General features: G+C 34.7%; 1 protein-coding gene across 3 annotated transcripts in view; it reads right to left on the bottom strand.

Moving 5' to 3' along the window:
• Positions 1 to 19319, bottom strand: part of LOC112571180 (endothelial PAS domain-containing protein 1-like) — a 23980-nt gene extending 4661 nt beyond the window's left edge. Inside the window, exons 1-13 of one of the 3 annotated variants that reach the window (XM_025250004.1) lie at positions 19132 to 19319; positions 9881 to 10080; positions 6324 to 6475; positions 5739 to 5930; positions 5154 to 5347; positions 4496 to 4602; positions 3835 to 3982; positions 3532 to 3653; positions 2939 to 3028; positions 2247 to 2413; positions 1242 to 1355; positions 751 to 866; positions 76 to 317 (exon numbers count right to left, since the gene is read on the bottom strand). In XM_025250004.1, the coding sequence (XP_025105789.1) occupies positions 76 to 317; positions 751 to 866; positions 1242 to 1355; positions 2247 to 2413; positions 2939 to 3028; positions 3532 to 3653; positions 3835 to 3982; positions 4496 to 4602; positions 5154 to 5347; positions 5739 to 5930; positions 6324 to 6475; positions 9881 to 10080; positions 19132 to 19148 (1861 nt within the window). In that variant the 5' untranslated portion in view covers positions 19149 to 19319. Of the gene's footprint in view, positions 1 to 75; positions 318 to 750; positions 867 to 1241; positions 1356 to 2246; positions 2414 to 2938; positions 3029 to 3531; positions 3654 to 3834; positions 3983 to 4495; positions 4603 to 5153; positions 5348 to 5738; positions 5931 to 6323; positions 6476 to 9880; positions 10081 to 12583; positions 12870 to 19131 lie in introns of those variants that run through there. The other 2 variants (XM_025250005.1, XM_025250006.1) reach the window with 2 other exon arrangements.

The raw sequence follows: 19319 nt of genomic DNA, 5'->3' as shown, positions 1-19319 counted from the left end.
ACTGTAGTACTAGTAGCAGTAGCATAACTAGAAGAACAATAATTGTTTAAATGTCAAAACTACTCGAAAACTGACCAGGGACATTGAGCTCAATCTGCCCCAGTCGCATGGCTTTACTTGCAGGTGGCCCTTTCTCCAAACTGTTCATATCTAAAGGTCTTTTGATTTGCTGCAGCATTGTACTTGGTGGCTGTTGTATACTTGCCACTGTTGTACTACCACCAATCATCTCCCGCACGCTAGGCTTGGGTGGATGAGGTGGTTCTTCGAAAAGGTCAGATTTACGAGTGAAAACAGACTCTGTTTTTCCGAAAAGGCTGAAACAGAGAAAATATTTTTAAGCTTGACCAAACAAAAACTGGTATGTTCAACCACATAGATGTCAATTCCTGAAGTTAATAAGCTTGAGTCAAACACTTGGCAGACCAAAAGACTGCCAAATCAAGCCTTTCTTAAAACCCAAATATAGGTAATGCTGTGTCTCCCTGCCTGCTCATAATATGAAATTTGGCATTCCTACATTAACACATGCTGAACGTCTATTCGCTTGAAGGAATTTAAAAAAGAATTGATTTGAAAGTATATTTCCATCATGTATACATTTCTTTAATAATCGGAACATACCAATGGTTTACCCAGCACAGTCTTGTTTGCTAACAAAGCAGCAAGCAGAATATTTGTAAATGCAAATAAAAGAAATAAAGAAAGTAGCATAATGAGATGCTACATGTAACTGTGTGAGCTACCTACCCTGGATTCACTTCATTTTGCAGCATAAGAAGAGATTCAGTGGAAGGGGGCAACAGAGAGAAGTCTTCTTCCCCACTCATTGGTATGTAGGGTGCTCTTGAGTCAAAGTCAATCTCCTGCAAGGTAGCAAGCAACCAGGTTGTTGGATCTGTGGCTAATCCTCATATAACCTAATTTTTTAACTTGAGTCATACTCTGACACGTATGCATGTGTGTCTGCACATGAATATGTAAGAAAGAAAGTTTTTGTGTGCATGCCTGTATCTCTGCCTACATATCTATTTTTTTTTTTAAATATTGAGACTGCTGCATTGCGAAGAAAAGCACTCTTTTTGTGCACTTTGTCATCATTATCATGATGATAATGAAGAAACACATGTGCATCTTTACTTTTACCAATGTAGCAATGACCCGTTTTCATGTGTCAGGGTGATTTCATGCATAATTATACAAACACTTTTAAACATATTAAATTTAAAAGATTTTTATACCTCTATATCTTCTTTGCCATCAGCTTTAGTGTCCATAGCTTGAAAGAATTTGTCCATTGACATAATAAGATCTGGGTTGGCCACGTTCAGATAATCATGTGGGCTGTTGATCTGCTTAGTAGAGAAAAATTAATCAATGTAGCCATCATCATTTTTTTTAAAGTGACAACACTAGGGCTTAATATGGCTCGTACACAACAAATATTCAGAGATAGTCTTTGACATAGTTTTTATATTTTATTAACTCAGACTATTTAGTGTGTACTTTACTTTATTCTCAGACTATTTAGTGTGTACTTCTTACCAATGTTGCCTTTAGTTAACATGTGACTTTTGGTTATTCTATATACAGTGTTCCCTCGCTACTTCGCGGTTTATCTATCGCGGATTCACTACTTCGCGGTTTTTTTTGTTTCCACGCTGGGAATTATCGTTCTACAAAATACCATAGATACTTCAACAGGAAAAAGACGAAAAATTTAGCTTTATTAGTATTTCTATTAAAATATCATGGTAATTTTGTGAATAGTCAGACGAAAGAAACAACTGTATGAGAAATCAATTGCTATGCATAAGCGACAAGCCATGATTGGTATCTCCCATCTCGCAGCCAGTTCGCATCAGTTTTTTGGGTTTCTTTGTGTTGTATAATTTTTTTTACACTTAAGTGTTATTGTATTGTATTAATACCATGATTAATATATTACTTTACACTAACATGATATTGTTTTACATGTATATATTATTATTGCATGGATGTCCCTAATTCGCGGAAATTCATTTATCGCGGCTGGTCTTGGAACCTATCCCCCGCGATAAACAAGGGAACACAATCTGGACCGAAACTTATTTAAATTAATTATATGAAACAATAAGAAAAAATTGTCTTTCATTCCCCAGTGTCAACTGAGAAGCAACACATGTCATGTATTTGAGCTAGAAAATCTTTAATGCAATAAGCAATGACATAGTGTCTGCAGCATGTAAATGTAGTTTTCTACTTACTCGGGATGAAGCACTAGAGTTTGATGAGGGTGAGGCACTGCAGCTCAACACGTCTTTGCTGCGACAAAGTGGCGGTGACATAGCTGGCTCCTTCTTCAGTCCAAAACCAAGCAGTGCTGGAGGTGAAGACAGATGCCTCTCTTTATCCCTACTAGCCAACTGGGCAACTGTTGTTTTTTTTTTTTGTTGTTAAAAAAGGAGAATAAGCCATAAGTTAGATGTACATTATTACTGTTTTCACTGAAATAAATGTTTTCTTAATAATTCTGGTGCTTGCACTTGGAGAGTGTGAAGCCCACTTTGGAAGGGAAAATACCTTTACAAGTTTAAACCCTTTCATGAAATACCCAGAGATGCTAAGAGGGCTGGACATTTTTACTGCCAACAAAATAAATCTACAATCTGGGTATTTGCGCACTGGTGTGGCTTTTCGTGCATGTTTGCATACAGTATAGACTCATTATCTTGCTATCATCTGTCCAGAATATATCTGTGGAGAGGCAGGGCTGTAACCATTATAATACAACAGGAAATGAGAGGTTTGGGTGGTGAAATAACGAGCATTTATATAAAGCCAATCAGTTTTAACATTAGTTTAAGCATCTGGATTTGACATGAAGATTTGCAAACACATGCATGGATATAAAAAGACAGAAAATTGGCTATCTCTCTTTTTTTTGGACCAATCATACCTTGCGAAAATGTAGGGAAAGTGAGAGGCACGCATTCCTCTCCAGGTGTTGGAGCACGGTACATCATGTCTTCTGAGTCATCATCCACATCTTAAGGAAGAAAATAAATCTTAATTAGTCATTTCATTCATATGATGGCCAATGCCTTTTTTTTTTAAGAAGCAATTAGCTGGAATAACAATGATGATGATAATAAAAGTCTTTATGATCATTAAAAAGACAAGACATTATTTACCCTAGATGGTAATTTGGGGCAGCTTGCTGTAAAAACACAAATATAATACTATATATAATATAATGCTATATCCCAGCTCTATGGGAAAACTAAGTGCACTTTAGACATCAACAATATTCAAGAGTTGAATTCCAAAAATTAAATTCCAGTCAATGATAACAACAAAGGACACTGTGAAGACTGAGCTGCATGCTGTAAAAGCCAAGACAGACCATCTCAGGAGATCATGGTAGAAATCTACACATCATATTGACAAAGTGTGCGGTCCAGAAAATTAGTTTTTGGGAGACTTTGACCGCCAATGTCATATGAAACAGAGGTCACTTATATTTTATATACTAGGTGTATACTGCCTTACCATCTCTATTTATGGCAGTCGCAATATCTGATAAGAAGACAGATTCTGTTCGTGGCTGCATGGGAGGCAGGCACAAGGGGAGCTGAACTTTTGACAGTTTTAGTTCCTTTTGTTCCACATGACTGTTGAAAACAAATAATAAAAAATTGTTCTGCAAAAATGAATCAACAGTTTATGATGATATTCTTATTACATAAGATTCTCAAACAGCTGAAAGAAACAAACCACTATGGGTTCTTACTCCAAACACCATCTTTAAAAAGACATATTTGTGCTAAAGCATAAAGTAAAACAGTGAATTACCTCAAGACATAGTGGACGCACACAATCCACTGTGCCTTCTGACTACGGCTGTTGTGAATAACAGTGGCCTGGGTGATAACCCATGCCATTCCCCCACCACGTGCCAGAAAGCGATATTGTCCAGTCATTGTCTGGCCTTTGGCAAATACTATCAACACACACACACAAAAAACATAAATTCCCCATATTTCCAAAGCTCATGCTATGTTAAAGAAAAATGTGATTTTAAGATGAACATATTTTCTGCATAGCTCCTTCTCAATCACTATCACCAAATTCCATCTTTTATCAACATAGTGCATCCCCAGCCAATTTGGACATTTAGCCATATAGAATATAGAGTGTAAGACCATAGTGAAATATAGGAATGGTTTATGTTTACTGAAAATATTTGTTAGAATAAAGAATATAGCAGAAGATAATTCTAAACATATTCATTTAAATTACTGAGCTAAAAATTTACCCCCTCCCAAAAAATATTTAAAAAATCCTAAAAATTGAAAAAAAAAATTGTTGGCAGATCAATACAGATCAAAAAGCATTACATCATAGCTGAAAACATACATTTTACCAAACCACAAAACTAAAAAAAGTGCTACGTGATATTAAGCCCCCGTCATTAATATCACAAATTTATAATCAGTGAATTCCCAAAACTCACGATCTTTATATGCCTTTTCCACAATTTCACTATCCAGGGCATGATGATAATCATACAGAGACTTGCCCAAGAGTTCATCACTGCTATAGCACAGAAGATCTTGTACTCTGTAAAAACAATATAAACATTTGCAGCCTATTTCTGTATTTTCAAGTATAAACTAGATACTCTTTCAGTAGGATCTAAGTCAAAACTGTATGGTCTGATAACAAATGTGTGTGTTTATTACCTATTTATATTAAAAACATTTAATTGACATCTTTTCAATTACCCAAGATATATTTTCTGCTTAAAATGATGTGAAGCAAATATTCTGTAGATATGGTATTCACTTTTTCTCACAAGCATTATCATGGGTTTTTGTACAACAAAAGTCCTTTCCACAAGGCTGGAAAGATGGATGAGACGGATAAAAGAAGGAGAAAAAGTTAAATGGAAAAAAGGAAATGTTTGGGAAGGAGGAAAACTATAGGGAGAGGGAGAATATACTTCTTAACTTTATTTTCTGCTGCAATGACTTTTCCATCATGTGCCTATTCTAGGGAGCAAGTGAAAAATGATGCTTGCTTTTGTTCTTTACAATGCTATGCCTGCAGTACATATCTCCCAGTTTAACAAAATCAAAAACCCCAAAACAACCAAAAACAAAATTTTTTGCCTTTCGTCACAGTAAGTGAAGTGCATGTTCATATCATGCTTGCTCAGAAAAGTGTTGCCATCCATTGGAATCTCTATGTTGGCCGGGTGAGGAATCGGCTCCCCTACTGACAACAGGTAAGGTAGAGTGGACTGGAAGCTGCCACTACTGCGTCTGCTGCTCTTTATCACGAGTCGCCCAGTGCATTTGATCACCTATCACAGAAAAAAAATTAAAGTAAATTAAAAAAAAAAAACAAAAAAAAAAAAAACCAGCCAGACATAACCTGGAAGAAATGGCAAATTGATTAGAAATGTTGCAATCCACAGAAATGTAAAATCCCATAGAAACAAATAAACTTTTATGAAAATATTACTTTACAAGGTGAAAAAAACCACACCTGCAAGGGAATGTGCATAATTATCTACCTGAATTTAGCTTGCAAACACATGAATACTATTATACATGTCCATGTTTGTGAATACAGACATATATAATGTGTTAAACATATACAAAAGTGCCTCTGTAAATACTGGTAACTGATGTCTACAGAATGCTAAATCATTCTTAACTGTTTAAAATACTTGTTGTTCAGCAGTTAATTACCTTGTAGGTAGCAGATTTCAAGTTGACATTTCTCCCTTTTGATGTAAGGGTGCATTTCATGCGGAGGAAAAAAACTCTCTCTTCTGTGACAGGCGTCTTTGAACCATGTGTGCGAACAGACAGGACTTCCCGAATTTCGTCATGGTCACAAGGATGGGCAAAATCATAGATGCTTTGTCCTATCAACTCAATCTGCATCACAGTCACAAATAATCTATATCACCTGCTAAGTACTAAATTAAGCTTAAATGAGCTGAGCCACAAACATTCATCATTTTGAAGTTCACGTCTTTACCATCATCATGACCATTTTAATGATGGTAAAATATAATGTTCAAGGATAATATTAATCAATCCATTATTACTATGATATGCTATAAGAATTATTCCACAGAAAGAACAAGGAAAGTGTGCATATATACTACAGTATTATAGATATACTTATGACAGAAGTTTCACACTGTTTGTCTCTTCAGTCCAAAAAAAAAAAAGGTTAATGTATTACAGTCATCAATCTTGATAAATAAACTTATTTCTAAAATAGAGAATAAGTATTCTTAAAAAAAAGACCATTACATGATTTACCTGCTGAATTCCAAGGTACTTTGAAACACTCTCACTGATGTAGATGATATCACCTTCACGGGACAATATAAAAACAAAACCTTCCAAAGACTTTGGATATAGGTGGTCAATTTGAAGTTTTTCTTCTGTTTTGCTCTTGCCATCACTTGGATCTAGAAGAGGTATTTAAAAAAAAAACACACACACACACACACATTCATACCACATAAACTTATTGAAACTAAAATGAAAATACACTGTTCAATAAGGGTGTTTATTATTACTACTGGTTAGATATGGATATTTCTCTTTATCAATTAGCTTCATGAATGCAAGTCTAAAATGAACTTAAGTAATAAAAACAAACTGCACATTGCAGATTGGTCTAAGCTACAATGTAATGGCATACATGGTGAATAAATTATCTCTACTCCTTCTTTACAAACTAATGCCCTTATGCTGCCCATCAGTCTGCTGTCCTAGAAATATAACATCCCTTATCCATACTGGTTAAAATTGTTTGTTGTAATCAATCACTCACTGAACATAATGAATCTTTTGCATGATCAACTGCAATCTGTTTTGCTTGGGTTGCTGCTTTAGGCAATCAATAAGCCTAAAATTAGAAGCTCCTAAATCCCTCTGAGAAAGTTGGCTTGATTGGTTAATTTAGACAATTAATTAGCCAAGTACCTAGTGTATTTGGCTGAAAAACCTGCCTTGCATTTCCCTGAGTTTCAGCAACACGCAGAATGAAAAAAAAAGTGGGATCCCATGTTTTGTAAACAACAAAAAATATAAATTAATAAACAAAAATATCTTAATGTCTCAGCCAACTGTTTTTCCAAACATTAGTGTTTACTCCAATGCACCAGAGTGGAAGCTACTAAATCAAAAGTCAGCAATATTATTAGAAAATAACATTTTAAGTAGTAACAATATAAGCATTCTATTTACATCTCTTCAGCTGGTTTTTTGCATAATATAAACTGGAATGTTATTCTCTTTTATCATTCAACAAACTGTTTTATTACCAACTCAGGTACTTCATCGTCTCTTAACCCCTGTCAACATGCATTTTCATCAAATATGTTAGTGTGCCTAAAAAAACCACAGCAAACGAGGGTAGTTCTTTTTCAGCGGATGGCAGGGTAATTTTAAAGAAGAAGTAAACTAAAAGAAATGGTATTGAAAGAAGATTCCACAGGAACCTAAAAATTTGGTTTATCCGGACTTCCTGAAACTGCTTTAAGAGCCCTCACTGCTTTTCTGCACAATAATGGAACTCAGACTGTAACATTTATCAAATCCTTTTTTAACTAGTGTACAGGCTTTCTGGTGACCTCAAAAGTGATGGCAACACAAACCACTTAACACCATACTCATTTCACCCAAAACTTCACCAAGTAGGAAAAACAATCTTTCAGCTCTGTTAAGAATCTAAGCCTGAATGCATTTATACCCCACAGAAGCATCTGCAGTTTTATGAAACTACATAGGAAAATAAGAATCAGTAATAAAAGAAATGTTTAAGATTTTTGATGCGCATGTTAGGAAGTCCTTTCTCAGGGTTTTTATTGGTCTTCATCTCTTGTGCTAGAAAGGAGTGTGAGAAAATACTGTGCATCCACTAAACTCTTCAATGTAAAAAAGGTACAAATGACATGTCTTCCAGTCTGTAGCAAAAATGGCAAAGGCATTTTTAGCTGTTAGGTAATCATATCAGTTAAGGCGGAGCTGAAGGAAAAAGGAGAATGGGATAGGCTTGCAGTTTGTGAGTGGTCTGGGTAGCAAGAGAAACCAATATTTATGGTTTCACACCCTATCACCACTACACAGTGACTCTTAGTCATAGATGATGACGAACTAAGTGAAAGGTGAAACAAAAAGTATTTACATATTAAATATTCTGAAATGTTTACATTTAACCCTGTAAGTAAACAAAAGAAAATTGTGTGTTCTTTTCCAAAATAACCTTCTTTCTGAAAGAATTAAATAGGGAATGATAATGAAACTGATTCTATCCTTTTGTACAAAAAAGGTGCTTATCATATGGCATTCAAACATTTTTAATGGAAATCTGCAATCACTAAAATAGGAAACACCCTATTATAAATACGCATCTGATGTACTTTTTCTTTTTACATCAGTAAGAAAGTTTAGCATGGTCACTACTAGCACTAGTGTGACAGACTGCACTGCCCAACATACAATAATCATGGTTATTTTCCTGAAGCAAACTTTTCTTCCTATGTAGTTAAGTAGCTATAAATAGAATTCAATATTTCCAGTGCATTAAGGTCAAACCAACATTTTCATTCTTGCTAACTTGTACAGTTCTTGGTACTTGACTTGGGCTTTGAACAACATGCTAGCTGCTGTGCTTGATAGCTGAGGGAAAACGGATGCAAGTCATGAAGTTTCCCATGCTTTTCTATTACGTCAGAAGTGCTTGACAAGCCCTAGTAAATGACACAGCTTATAGTGTACAGCAGGAAATGCACACAAGGGCTTGACATCTTGGAAAACTCAGTTGAAATTCAGTTCCCCTTTCCAATACTACAGTGCAAGTTCAGCCAGTTAATGTACAAAATGAGCAATGGTAAACACAATCTCTTGAAATGTCTGTCTTTGAAGCTGCAGTCTTCATTATTATGAGTATTATATCCAGTGTCAAAAATAAAACACTTGTTTTATCATGTCAACATACAGCTATGTAATGTTAATAAGATTCATGGAAAAAAAAACTGAAAGCATGGTTACCAAAGTCATACATTAAAAACATATTTAACAGAAAAACAAAATGTCTGGTGCTAAATGCTAGGAAAAGGGCAGAGAAAGGGGATCATGTGCAAAAAGACTATGCAATGAAAACACTGCCTGTGTAACAAAAACATTTTGGCTGTGTAACAAAAACATTTTGGCTATGTAACAAAAACATTTCCACCTGAATATTTTTTCCCTGCAACACTGTAAATGAATATTTGCAAGGATATTTTCTTTTCCTCCATTTTAGCTTTGACAGCCCTTTATCTAAATATGAGTCAGGCAGGGAGGGGTGGAAGGCAAAATGAAGGGATGGATAACATGGCAAACTGTGCTTTCAGCTGAGGGCAAGCTGTTCTAGCCTGCTGATAAAAAATGTTCTGAAATACTTCCTACTTACACTATCAAGTGTCACGCATGTGTGCAAGTTTTCAAGTACATGTAAGGGCACACCTGAACCTTAGGTACTGAAGAACCTTCCACAACCACAATACCCCATCAGTGTAATAATTTCTGACATAAGGAAAAACAGAAAACTACCCTTTTAAATTGGACTGAACAGAACAATAACTTTTCTTCATTTGTTCTTTTTCTTCAACTTAGAATTTCATACCATGAAAACAAGCTCATAAAACTACAATATAATAACATTAAGTACCACATTCTACATAGCTAATGGGTTAGATGGACAGTGCACCCAATCAGCACTTGGGCTAAACATGAATAAAGGTTTAATTCTGAAGGTAATGAAATGTAAATGGGTGGGCCGTTCTGAACAGTCCTGAACAAAAGCTAGGGGTAGCTGGACCTACCCGACCAGTTGTGCTGCTCCAACACACTACTGATCTTGAGGAAACTGATGGCTAGCCGCATGACTGAGGCTTTGTCAAGTTGTGAGGTGACAGAAGCTGGAAGAGGAAGGCTGTTGGCAAGCTCAAAAAACACTTCTGTCTCCTTACTGCGCCGACATCTCGCAGCATCTCGAGACTTTTCTTTGCGCTTCTCTGAATTTCTGAAAATAAAACAAAGTTGTCTAAATATTATCTGATGCATGAGAACATAAGGATGCTTGTCTGAATGCTGACTAATGGTGCAACTGGATAAAACAATGAATGGGTCAGGAAAAAAGGGAGAGAAACCATTGTTTGCTGAAACAAAAGCTATTTTGGAAGGGTAAGTTAAAACCTTGCACTAAACAGAGGTACACTCTCTACTTTTGCCGCTTTTACTATAATTAGCCAGATCATTGATTGGTTGTCCTGATAAGCAGAGTATCTTTAAAAAGCTTAAGGGCTTCTGGGTGCGTACCCTCCATATTGTACTTTCTAGCTTGTTATACATCTTCACCTATATTTTAGTTCACTTGTACTTTACAACCAGCTGCAAATGTTGGCTAGTGGAACTGTTAAAATATTTAACCACATCATTTCAATCAAGCACTGAGAGAGAGAATGTGAATATGAATTCTTTATCAAATATGGCCTTGGCAAAATCTTTTCACCCCATATACAACAAACCCAAAAGTATACTGTGAGGTATGTATTCAATTATTTATCCTATTTGCAAAAGAGATTTTAGCAGAGAGATCTGTGTTAAAATAACGTTTGTAATTCTGCAAATAACCCAGCATTTGCCTCTTACTTTTAAACAGCATTAGTCTTGCTAGAAATTCAAATAATTTTCCCTTACCTTTAAGTTAAAAAATACTGTCTTAAATATTTCATCCGAATGTGACCTTTCCCCACACACATAAATATCAAACATTTGACATTTCCTCTGTGCCAAACAAAATCATTGTGGCGTTGTTACTTTGATCCCAAAACAAAACCATAATGAACGGTGGCTTAAGTGTAACTAGATGTCAAGAAAGCCTCTGGCAGTAGTGTGCACTATAGTAGCATGTACTGAGTTAAACTCCACAGAAAAGTAATGTATAATTTAATGATAACCAATCCATTTCATTAAACTGGCCTCAAATGTCTGTCTATTTTAAAGCATCCATAAATATGAGTCATTAAATTAAACATGTTTTTTTTCTACATTACACTAGCTGCCTGATAAAATATAGAAACAAAATATACATTTTTATGGCATACAATCAAGAATTATTTAATGATTCGAAATGTTACAGCACAATTATTTTGCCATTTAAAATGTCAATATGTTATCAATGACACTTCTTAGGAATGTGTATCCATAAAATGTTAACAGCTTACTTAAAATAAAACATACTGACAACATATCTGTGTAATGACTACCAGCAGTTCTCTTTACTATCTATAATTCATAATCAGTTTTAATAAGCAACTTGAAGAAACAAAGAATTCTGCTTCTACAGAAAGCATGTTTGAAATGTTATTTCCAAAGTTTACTTTTCAATGGTCTGGGGTGTTATCAAACTATGAACTGAGTAAAAGCCTGCTAGAAAAAGAGGGTGTTTGCTCAAAAACTGGGAAGCATATGCCAAATACACCAAAAAGCTTCACGAAAAGAGGAATAATGCACCCTTTGGTCTCCAAATGTCATCAGGCATTCCTATCTCGTAAAAGTCAGCGATGGCATTACAAACCTCAATGCCTTACACGAAGTCTGCATCTTGCAGTCTGCAGCACAGGGATAGGGAGAAGAGGTTATAGCAAGGTGGCGGTGGAAAAGGACTCCGCAGGCTAGTAATAAAATTGAAGCCTGAATAATCACCATGCTAACATTAAATAAAAATTTTAAATGGATGGGACATCACTGCTGTCACTATAAATCATGTACAAGTCATTAAAGTGATAGACAAAGTGTCTCAGCCACTTTGTCTTACAAAGATGACACCTTAACATTTTCAAAAACATTGTATATTGTTCTGATTGGTACTTCCATCCCCACTCCAAGGGAAAAAAACAATCTACAAGTCAGGAATGTTTTTCTCAAACTAAATGTTTTCTATTAGTATTTTAAAAATAGTTCACATTTCAAATGGCAAAGTACCTTACAGCAAAGGCACCATCAAAAGTTTATTTGAAGCACCTATTTACCTAATCTCAATGTCTATTTAAAAAAAAATTCACACTGAAGCTGAAAAAAAATCTGGATTGAGGAAAAGGTGCTCCATAGTTTCACTACACAAACAGAAGCATTCAGTCAGCATGTTAACCTCAAACTGTCAACGTAACTGGATGCTTCTGGTAATACCAAACTAAAAGGAGAGAAACCTAATCTTCTCCAGAAAACAGACATAAGGTATTAATTTTGAAACAATTTTCAATCTCTTAACAATACATTCAAACTGGTTATCTCAAGATTTAAACTTATTTCTTGTGGGGGATAACTCAAAATTCAAAGAAAGTTATTTCTCACAAGTATTGTCAACCCACCCCCACCCCCCCCCAAAAAAATGCATACCCTTAGTTAGATCAGCACACTTTCAGCATTTAATATTTTATATTATAAACGAGATCTTCTGCTGAACAAACACAAATCATGTCACACTAACGACAGGTCATTGCAGATAACAGTAATATACTTACTTGTATGGCATTATGATTTTCCTTGATCACAAAATCTCTGTGTTTATTTAGTAGAAATATTCACTTAGGTGCTATTGGATGGAAACAATACATTTACATTCTGTTCAAATACGACTTTACTTCCATGTCATAAATAATTTTTCTTCCTTTGATTAAGTTAGATTCCAAAAGCAAAAGCTAAGATGTCAAATACACACTTCGCTGGTTTGCAGTTTTACAGTTATAGCAAAATTTTGTAACGTAACTGTGCATCAAGATTTCAAGCAGTACACACACTAAGCACCAAAGATGTGAACTGCTATCTTCTGACTGCCAAACTAACTACACATTACTTCTAGTACTCATTCATGTGGAAAGAGGGCAGCCAGAGTGGCAAATGGGCTGCTTTCAATAGGCTGTCACGCTCTAGTAATCCTGAACAGTTCTGCTCCCTGTGCTGGATGAGCTGATGTTTCAGAGAATAGTATAGCCTTATAGTCTGAGTGAAACTTAAACTAGATTCATTCTATGTGAGAAAGAAATGTGTGACATGGAGCAGGAAAAAAGCTTGTGGATATGCCTGTCCCTAAACCTCCAGGAACATGAACAAACAAAAGTATTAGTGCTAGTGTATGCTTGTTTGTTTGCATACTTCAGTGAGAGAGGAGGAAAATGTTATCACCAATACTAAATTTAAAGCTTATAAAGTAATTCATCCACTAATAAAACCACTTTCACTGGTTTAGTTCTGGATAAACGAAACAGAGTAATGTAGCTGGTTGTCATGGTAGTAATATGCTACTGTTGATTTTGAATGGTTTGTCTAGCAATGTCTATTATAATCTTGTTCCCTCAAATTTTAAAAGCACAAGGTCTTTTCTCATCAATGACATATGGATGTACATAAAACTCAATGACCTTAGAAAAATAGTCGTTGTGAACTGAAACACTAAGTTACAGAGATATAAAATGGAAGGATGACACAAATCCTTGTCAAAATGATTAATGTGCGAATATTCCTCACACCCAGTTGTGCTCTTCTAATAGGACACAAATTTATATGCAAGATCAGACATGTATTATCGAGTAACAACTGTCAACTGGTGTACATGGATATTAATGTGACAAAAACAAGTCTTTTTTAAGATACAGAAGTCTGCCTGCATAACACAATGAAATAATGTACATTTCTGTCAATTATTTTCTGTCCTTTTAAGTTACAATATTAATAGTGACTATATCTTTCTAATTGCAGCATGTAAGATTGCTTAACCAGATATTAACATAGGAGATGTAAACAGAGCACAGGATTTTTCTCTTAGACATGTGGCCATTAAAGGAAACAACTCAGTACTAACTGAACAATTCTCTCCTTCACTCTGTGAGATAAAAGATAGATGGCTGCACATGTTAAAAATATATAAATGTATGGTGATGAAATACTTGGTGTATACTAACTGCTAAGCTTCAACCCCTTCATTGTCAGTGAGCAGAAGATAATCTACAGAGTGACGCTCTACCCATTATCTTCAAATGGACAACACACAATGTTCCCATGCTTCTCCCCATCCCAGCTCCCCCACCAAATTTCTGTGTCTGATGACTGAGCCCATTCATTCTCCACCAAGACTGGCTGGGTCTCGGGCAAAACTGCCTTGAATCTTGCTGCAACTGGGGAGATAAGAAGGGAGGTAAGAGTGGTGAAGAAGATGGGATATAAATATTAAAAAAAAAAGTTGCATTTACGTATTACTCAACTCATAGCACATGTAACATTTGAGATAAATTTAGGAAAATGTACATTTATCATGGTCACGCAGAGAAAATAATCATGCTCCTCATTTAAAGCAGCAAATCTGAGCCTACGTATTTCTTCTGGGTGATAGCCTTCAGCAAGAAATCTATCCTTCCTGCTAAATGGTCCTCCTGCAATCAGTTTTATGCATGAGAGAACTGCAGTTCTGTCTAGATGAAGACAGCAAATGAAAACATGATCATCAGAAAACCCACTGAGAGATAGCACAATGTAATTTGTGAAAGGAAATTACAACCAGTCTTCATTAGTATCTAGTTATATGGTGATAGCACATATCCAAACGATAGCTGTTGCAACTGGCTGAGACACATTAAGATTGCTTTCACCAATAATGATAAAATGTTTTAAAAAATGATTAAAAATGTAAATGCAAATATCTGGCTTAAATTTAAGAATAGTCCAGAGACTCCAGTTTTGACCCTGTGTTATTACTGTATACCTGTACTATTCCAGTGCTGTTGATTTTCATTATGATTTGCTAAAAGCTGACAACATTCTGACAATCATGCTTTGTCTGCAGGATTGATAAGTAGATGCAGCCACTTGCCACATTTTCTGCAGGTTTGTATTTAAGCAGTCTTCTGCACAGAGAGCTTTATAATGCACCTTTCTTTTTGAAAAACCAGAAAACTTTGCAGATTTATTACACAAAATGAGACAGAAAAAGAGAAAGACCCTAATTACACCTTTACACCTTTTTCTTTAACTGTTCAAAGTTTCTTACTCATCTGTTGAAAAGATCAAATTTTGTTTTAAGACAATACATGCTCAATTGTATTCCAAAGAGGCAATGATAAGACTGGTCAACAAATTTTTACAAAAGTCATGTTATTGAAATAAAATTAGTCATTTCTTATCAATTTTAAATGTGCTCAACACTAATATGACAATCAAAATGCAAAAACTGGCTTTTTTTGTAATCTGCAATAATTATTGTGTACATCACAAAATGCATGCTAATAGTAATTGACCTGTGGTTAATACCTGTAAAAACAAATAAAGTCGTAGACTATGTCTTAGATTTCTTTGCCTGTCTCTAGTAAAGCTGTTTAGGAGCATTTCTTGGGAGTGTCCAGCAGTAATCAGCCAGCATAGCAGTGGACAATTTTCCCTAGTATCTTTTTTCCGTTGTTGTGGTATCTTGACCAATCATGAGCTTGCATAATGTCTGTATTTACTTTGTGTGTCTATTACATGTGAATATCAGTGCATTTTTGTTAGTGATTCCTTCAAGTAGATTGGTCTGTCTATAACTTCTGTAAAGAGCGTTGAACAAATCATTAGAAAAGTGCTATAAAAATGTTTATTATTATTACAGTTCAAAACAATGATCAAAAACTTCAACTGACTTATTTGTACAAATGCAATGTATGTGAGGAACTATGAAAGTACAATAAACTAAACAACAACAAAAAAATGCTTTTGAAAAGTTAAGCAAAAGCACAATCAATTTTTAAGATCCTTTGGCACTAAGCATTACAGTGAGAGAACAGAGGGAGATAGGCATGCACACCTGTGTGTGTCACATGCATGTATGGAAGGGAAAACAAAAGCCCATGTTAGTCACATGCTGCCTCTATTCTTTAGGCAACACAGAAATTTTGAACACAGCTGTTGATAAAACAAGTCAGTTTTTGTAAACCTTGTTGACTGCACAAATGACTGTAATGTACAAAGCATAATTTAAATAAATTACTGTAATTTCTTAAATGTACATTGCAATCACTTTTAACTGTCATAGTTTTTAATGTCCTGCTTATGAACACTTTTTTCTTATGTCAGCTTTGATACTGTGGTATTAAAATAAAATAACATTATGCATACAAGAGGTGAGCTTCATGTTTCTGCCTAGCTGTTGAGATCTAATTGGTGTAGCTCTGGACGCATATCAACTGAACCAACTTTGTGCAAGTTAGCTACTAGCTTTCATAAAGTCAACATTCTGCTAGTGATAACTATGTAACTGGTTTGGTTATTGAGGAAAAAAATGGCATTTCTATCAGTAGTAGCAAACCTTAAAAAAAGAGAACACACTATAGTCAGGTTTTGTGGGTGACAATTCAGTAAACACAATGGCTAAACAGGGAAAGGAACAACATCAAATTGATAGACAACATTCTATATTTTTTTTAGTTCATGGCTTAACAAAGGGGAACTCTTTAGTGCAATACCTCATTTAGAGAGCATAGAAAAGTAAGCAAGCATTGACCCTCTTAAATTCATAGTATTATTATAAAACACTTTAATTTTAATTGAATAAATGTATATGAATACATGCATAGAAGCACAGATTATATTACAAGAAACAGAATGGTGATCTTTGACAGATTTTCAAGAAGACGGTAGGAAGTATAAATAGTGCAATGAAGATTGTTACAGTGGTAGGGCACTTCATCAAATGGCTACTCCTTCCCCACAAAAAAAAAAAAAAAAGGTTATAATATACTTAAAATGTATTTTAAAAACTTCCATTTTTTAGGATGGGAAGGCGGGGGAAAGGTCAAAGCATGCTAAGAATTTTTTTCTGTAACTTATTGTAAATAGTGACATTAGGTGAATATTACAAACATCATTTGGTATTTATTTTTCAGTTTAATCACATGCATACAGATTTAACAAGTGCACAATATCCTTTTCTCATGAAATATCAAACAGGGTGAAGGGATTTGTCAGTCACCTTTGGTCTTTGTCCAAAGTGGTAATATTTGACATTTATATATGCCATGGTACTAATAAAGTTGTACTAATTTGGTAATTGTAGGCATTACAAACTTAATTTCAGTGAGTTGGTGCCTCAAGTAAACTATAGTCTTAGGAAGTTTTTCTCTTTCTCCCAGATTTACTCCTTTCCTTTAGGGTAAAAAAATCCTATCTGCTAGATGTGCACGACAAAAGAGATAGGCTTTATGTAGAAAGTCCATTAAAGTTAAGGAGAACAGCTATTACTAGTCAGAACTGCAGCAGGAGAACCAGTAGCAGTAATAAAAGAAGATTCATTTCTACGTTCAGGAAAAGCCTTTCTTTTGGAAATGGACACTAATGTGAAATGATACACGAGGAAGTAGCAAATGATCATTTATTATAGGCATAGTGTTAACAAAATACTGCCTCTAAAAGCTTTCTTTTGCATTCACATAGTTAATGAACTCATCAAGCCTTGTAAATTATACCTAACCATACATTATTAAGAATAAAAAAGGTAAAATAATTTAAAACTAAACATGCTCACAGATTAGTTAATTTGATAGTAAATAAAGCAAAAGCTAAAAATGAATTATGTCCCTATTTTTCGCCCCCAGAGTATTTCAGATTATAAATAGAGAACTATAATTGGGTGTAGACATTTTAGGTTCTTTTTAGCATTTGACGATGTTTTATGTCTACTACTCTTGGCAGATTAACAAAGATGTTTTGTAACTGCACTGATTTAGTCAAGTAATAGATATTTCTGGTTTGTTTGGTCTATTAAGTGCAACTTGAACAGATGCTACTAATATGAGTGAGACTGACACTGATACTTGCATCTAAGCATAATTTCATAAAGCTAACAAATCACTTGAGAAATAGTCTTATTCAAGACTATTCTTATTCTTATTCAATACTATGCTGTATCAAATAGTATTCAAAGCTAGAAAGTCTATGAGCATCCATTTATAAAAGATTAAATTTGAAAAACTATGCATTTTAAACATCCTGTAAAATTAACATTAGTCTCTTTCATTATCAACCATCACATATTTTGTATCATTAAATGCTTTAACAGGTCTATATTTTGCTTTTTAACTTGGTGCTAAGTGAAATTTATTTTTTGATTAAACAAAATTAAAACTTATTAAATTGTAATGATGACCATTCAGTCACCATAATATTTGCAATTTACAAAATGTTTAGCACAATGCAAATGACACAGAGGAGCACAATCTATGCACCTATGCAGGTATTTAAAATGAAGCATTTATGATGAATTCAAAATCACTATCAGTGTATTACAATGTTTATGTCATTTATTCCTAAGACATTAACTTAATTATATTTACTACTTAACTTCAGTCCTTCCTTCTCTCAACTTTGGTTTTACTCAGCAAAAACTTTTAAACTTAAAAACTAGAAAAAAATTTACACAATATGTTTATCATTTACCTTTTGGCATATTAAAAAAAAACTTATCATGGTGGTTTGTTAGTTTGAAATTAAAAATCATTTCTATGCACATGCAGTGTACTAGTACAATTCTGAGCAGTGTAAAACTATTCCATGATCACTGTTAACCTGAATTAGTGGATAACTACTTGCCTTAGCAACATAAGGATGAGGGCAATGGAAGGACAATATGCATGTACAATTATTTTTGATGAATACTTTAAAACAATTGGTGTGAAATATTGCTATTTTAAACACACGTTTACGAAAAAGAATGAAAAAAAAAGATTCCTGACCTTATTCTCTGCAATCACAATAACAACACTGTCTTTACCAGAACCAGGTCAAAGTCTAGACAACATGCTTGCCTAGTTGCTTTGAACGATAATTTCCGTATATAATCATCCGCTTTCTTTTGCTTAACACTTGAAAGACATATTCCCTGTTCCTTTTCGACTAAAAGCTCTTAAAAAAACCTAGTAAAATAAGAGAACGCCACAAAGTAACATGCAACTTTCAGCATTGTCCAAACGCAATATTGGCCGAGTAGCTGCCCGGGCGATAAGAACCCTCAGCCCTTTCGCGAAAGTCAAAGAAAAACTAATTCTCTTACCTTCTTTTGTCTTTCATCTTAAACGAATCAGACGATATTTCCAAACGAATAAGTACTCCTCAAATGTAAACGAAGTGCGATCCAACTATAAATGATGGTGAGAAGCCAAAAATCTGTGATTTTAGAACCAGGGCAGCTCTGATGAAAACACTCGTTCTTTCACCGTTGACGTCATAAGCGCGAAGCAG

This window comes from Pomacea canaliculata, linkage group LG8 (assembly GCF_003073045.1).
Source record: "Pomacea canaliculata isolate SZHN2017 linkage group LG8, ASM307304v1, whole genome shotgun sequence".
In the NCBI taxonomy this organism is placed as follows: domain Eukaryota; kingdom Metazoa; phylum Mollusca; class Gastropoda; order Architaenioglossa; family Ampullariidae; genus Pomacea; species Pomacea canaliculata.
Note: the sequence above shows the minus strand (reverse complement) of the source record. Positions and strands in the feature narration are given on the sequence as shown.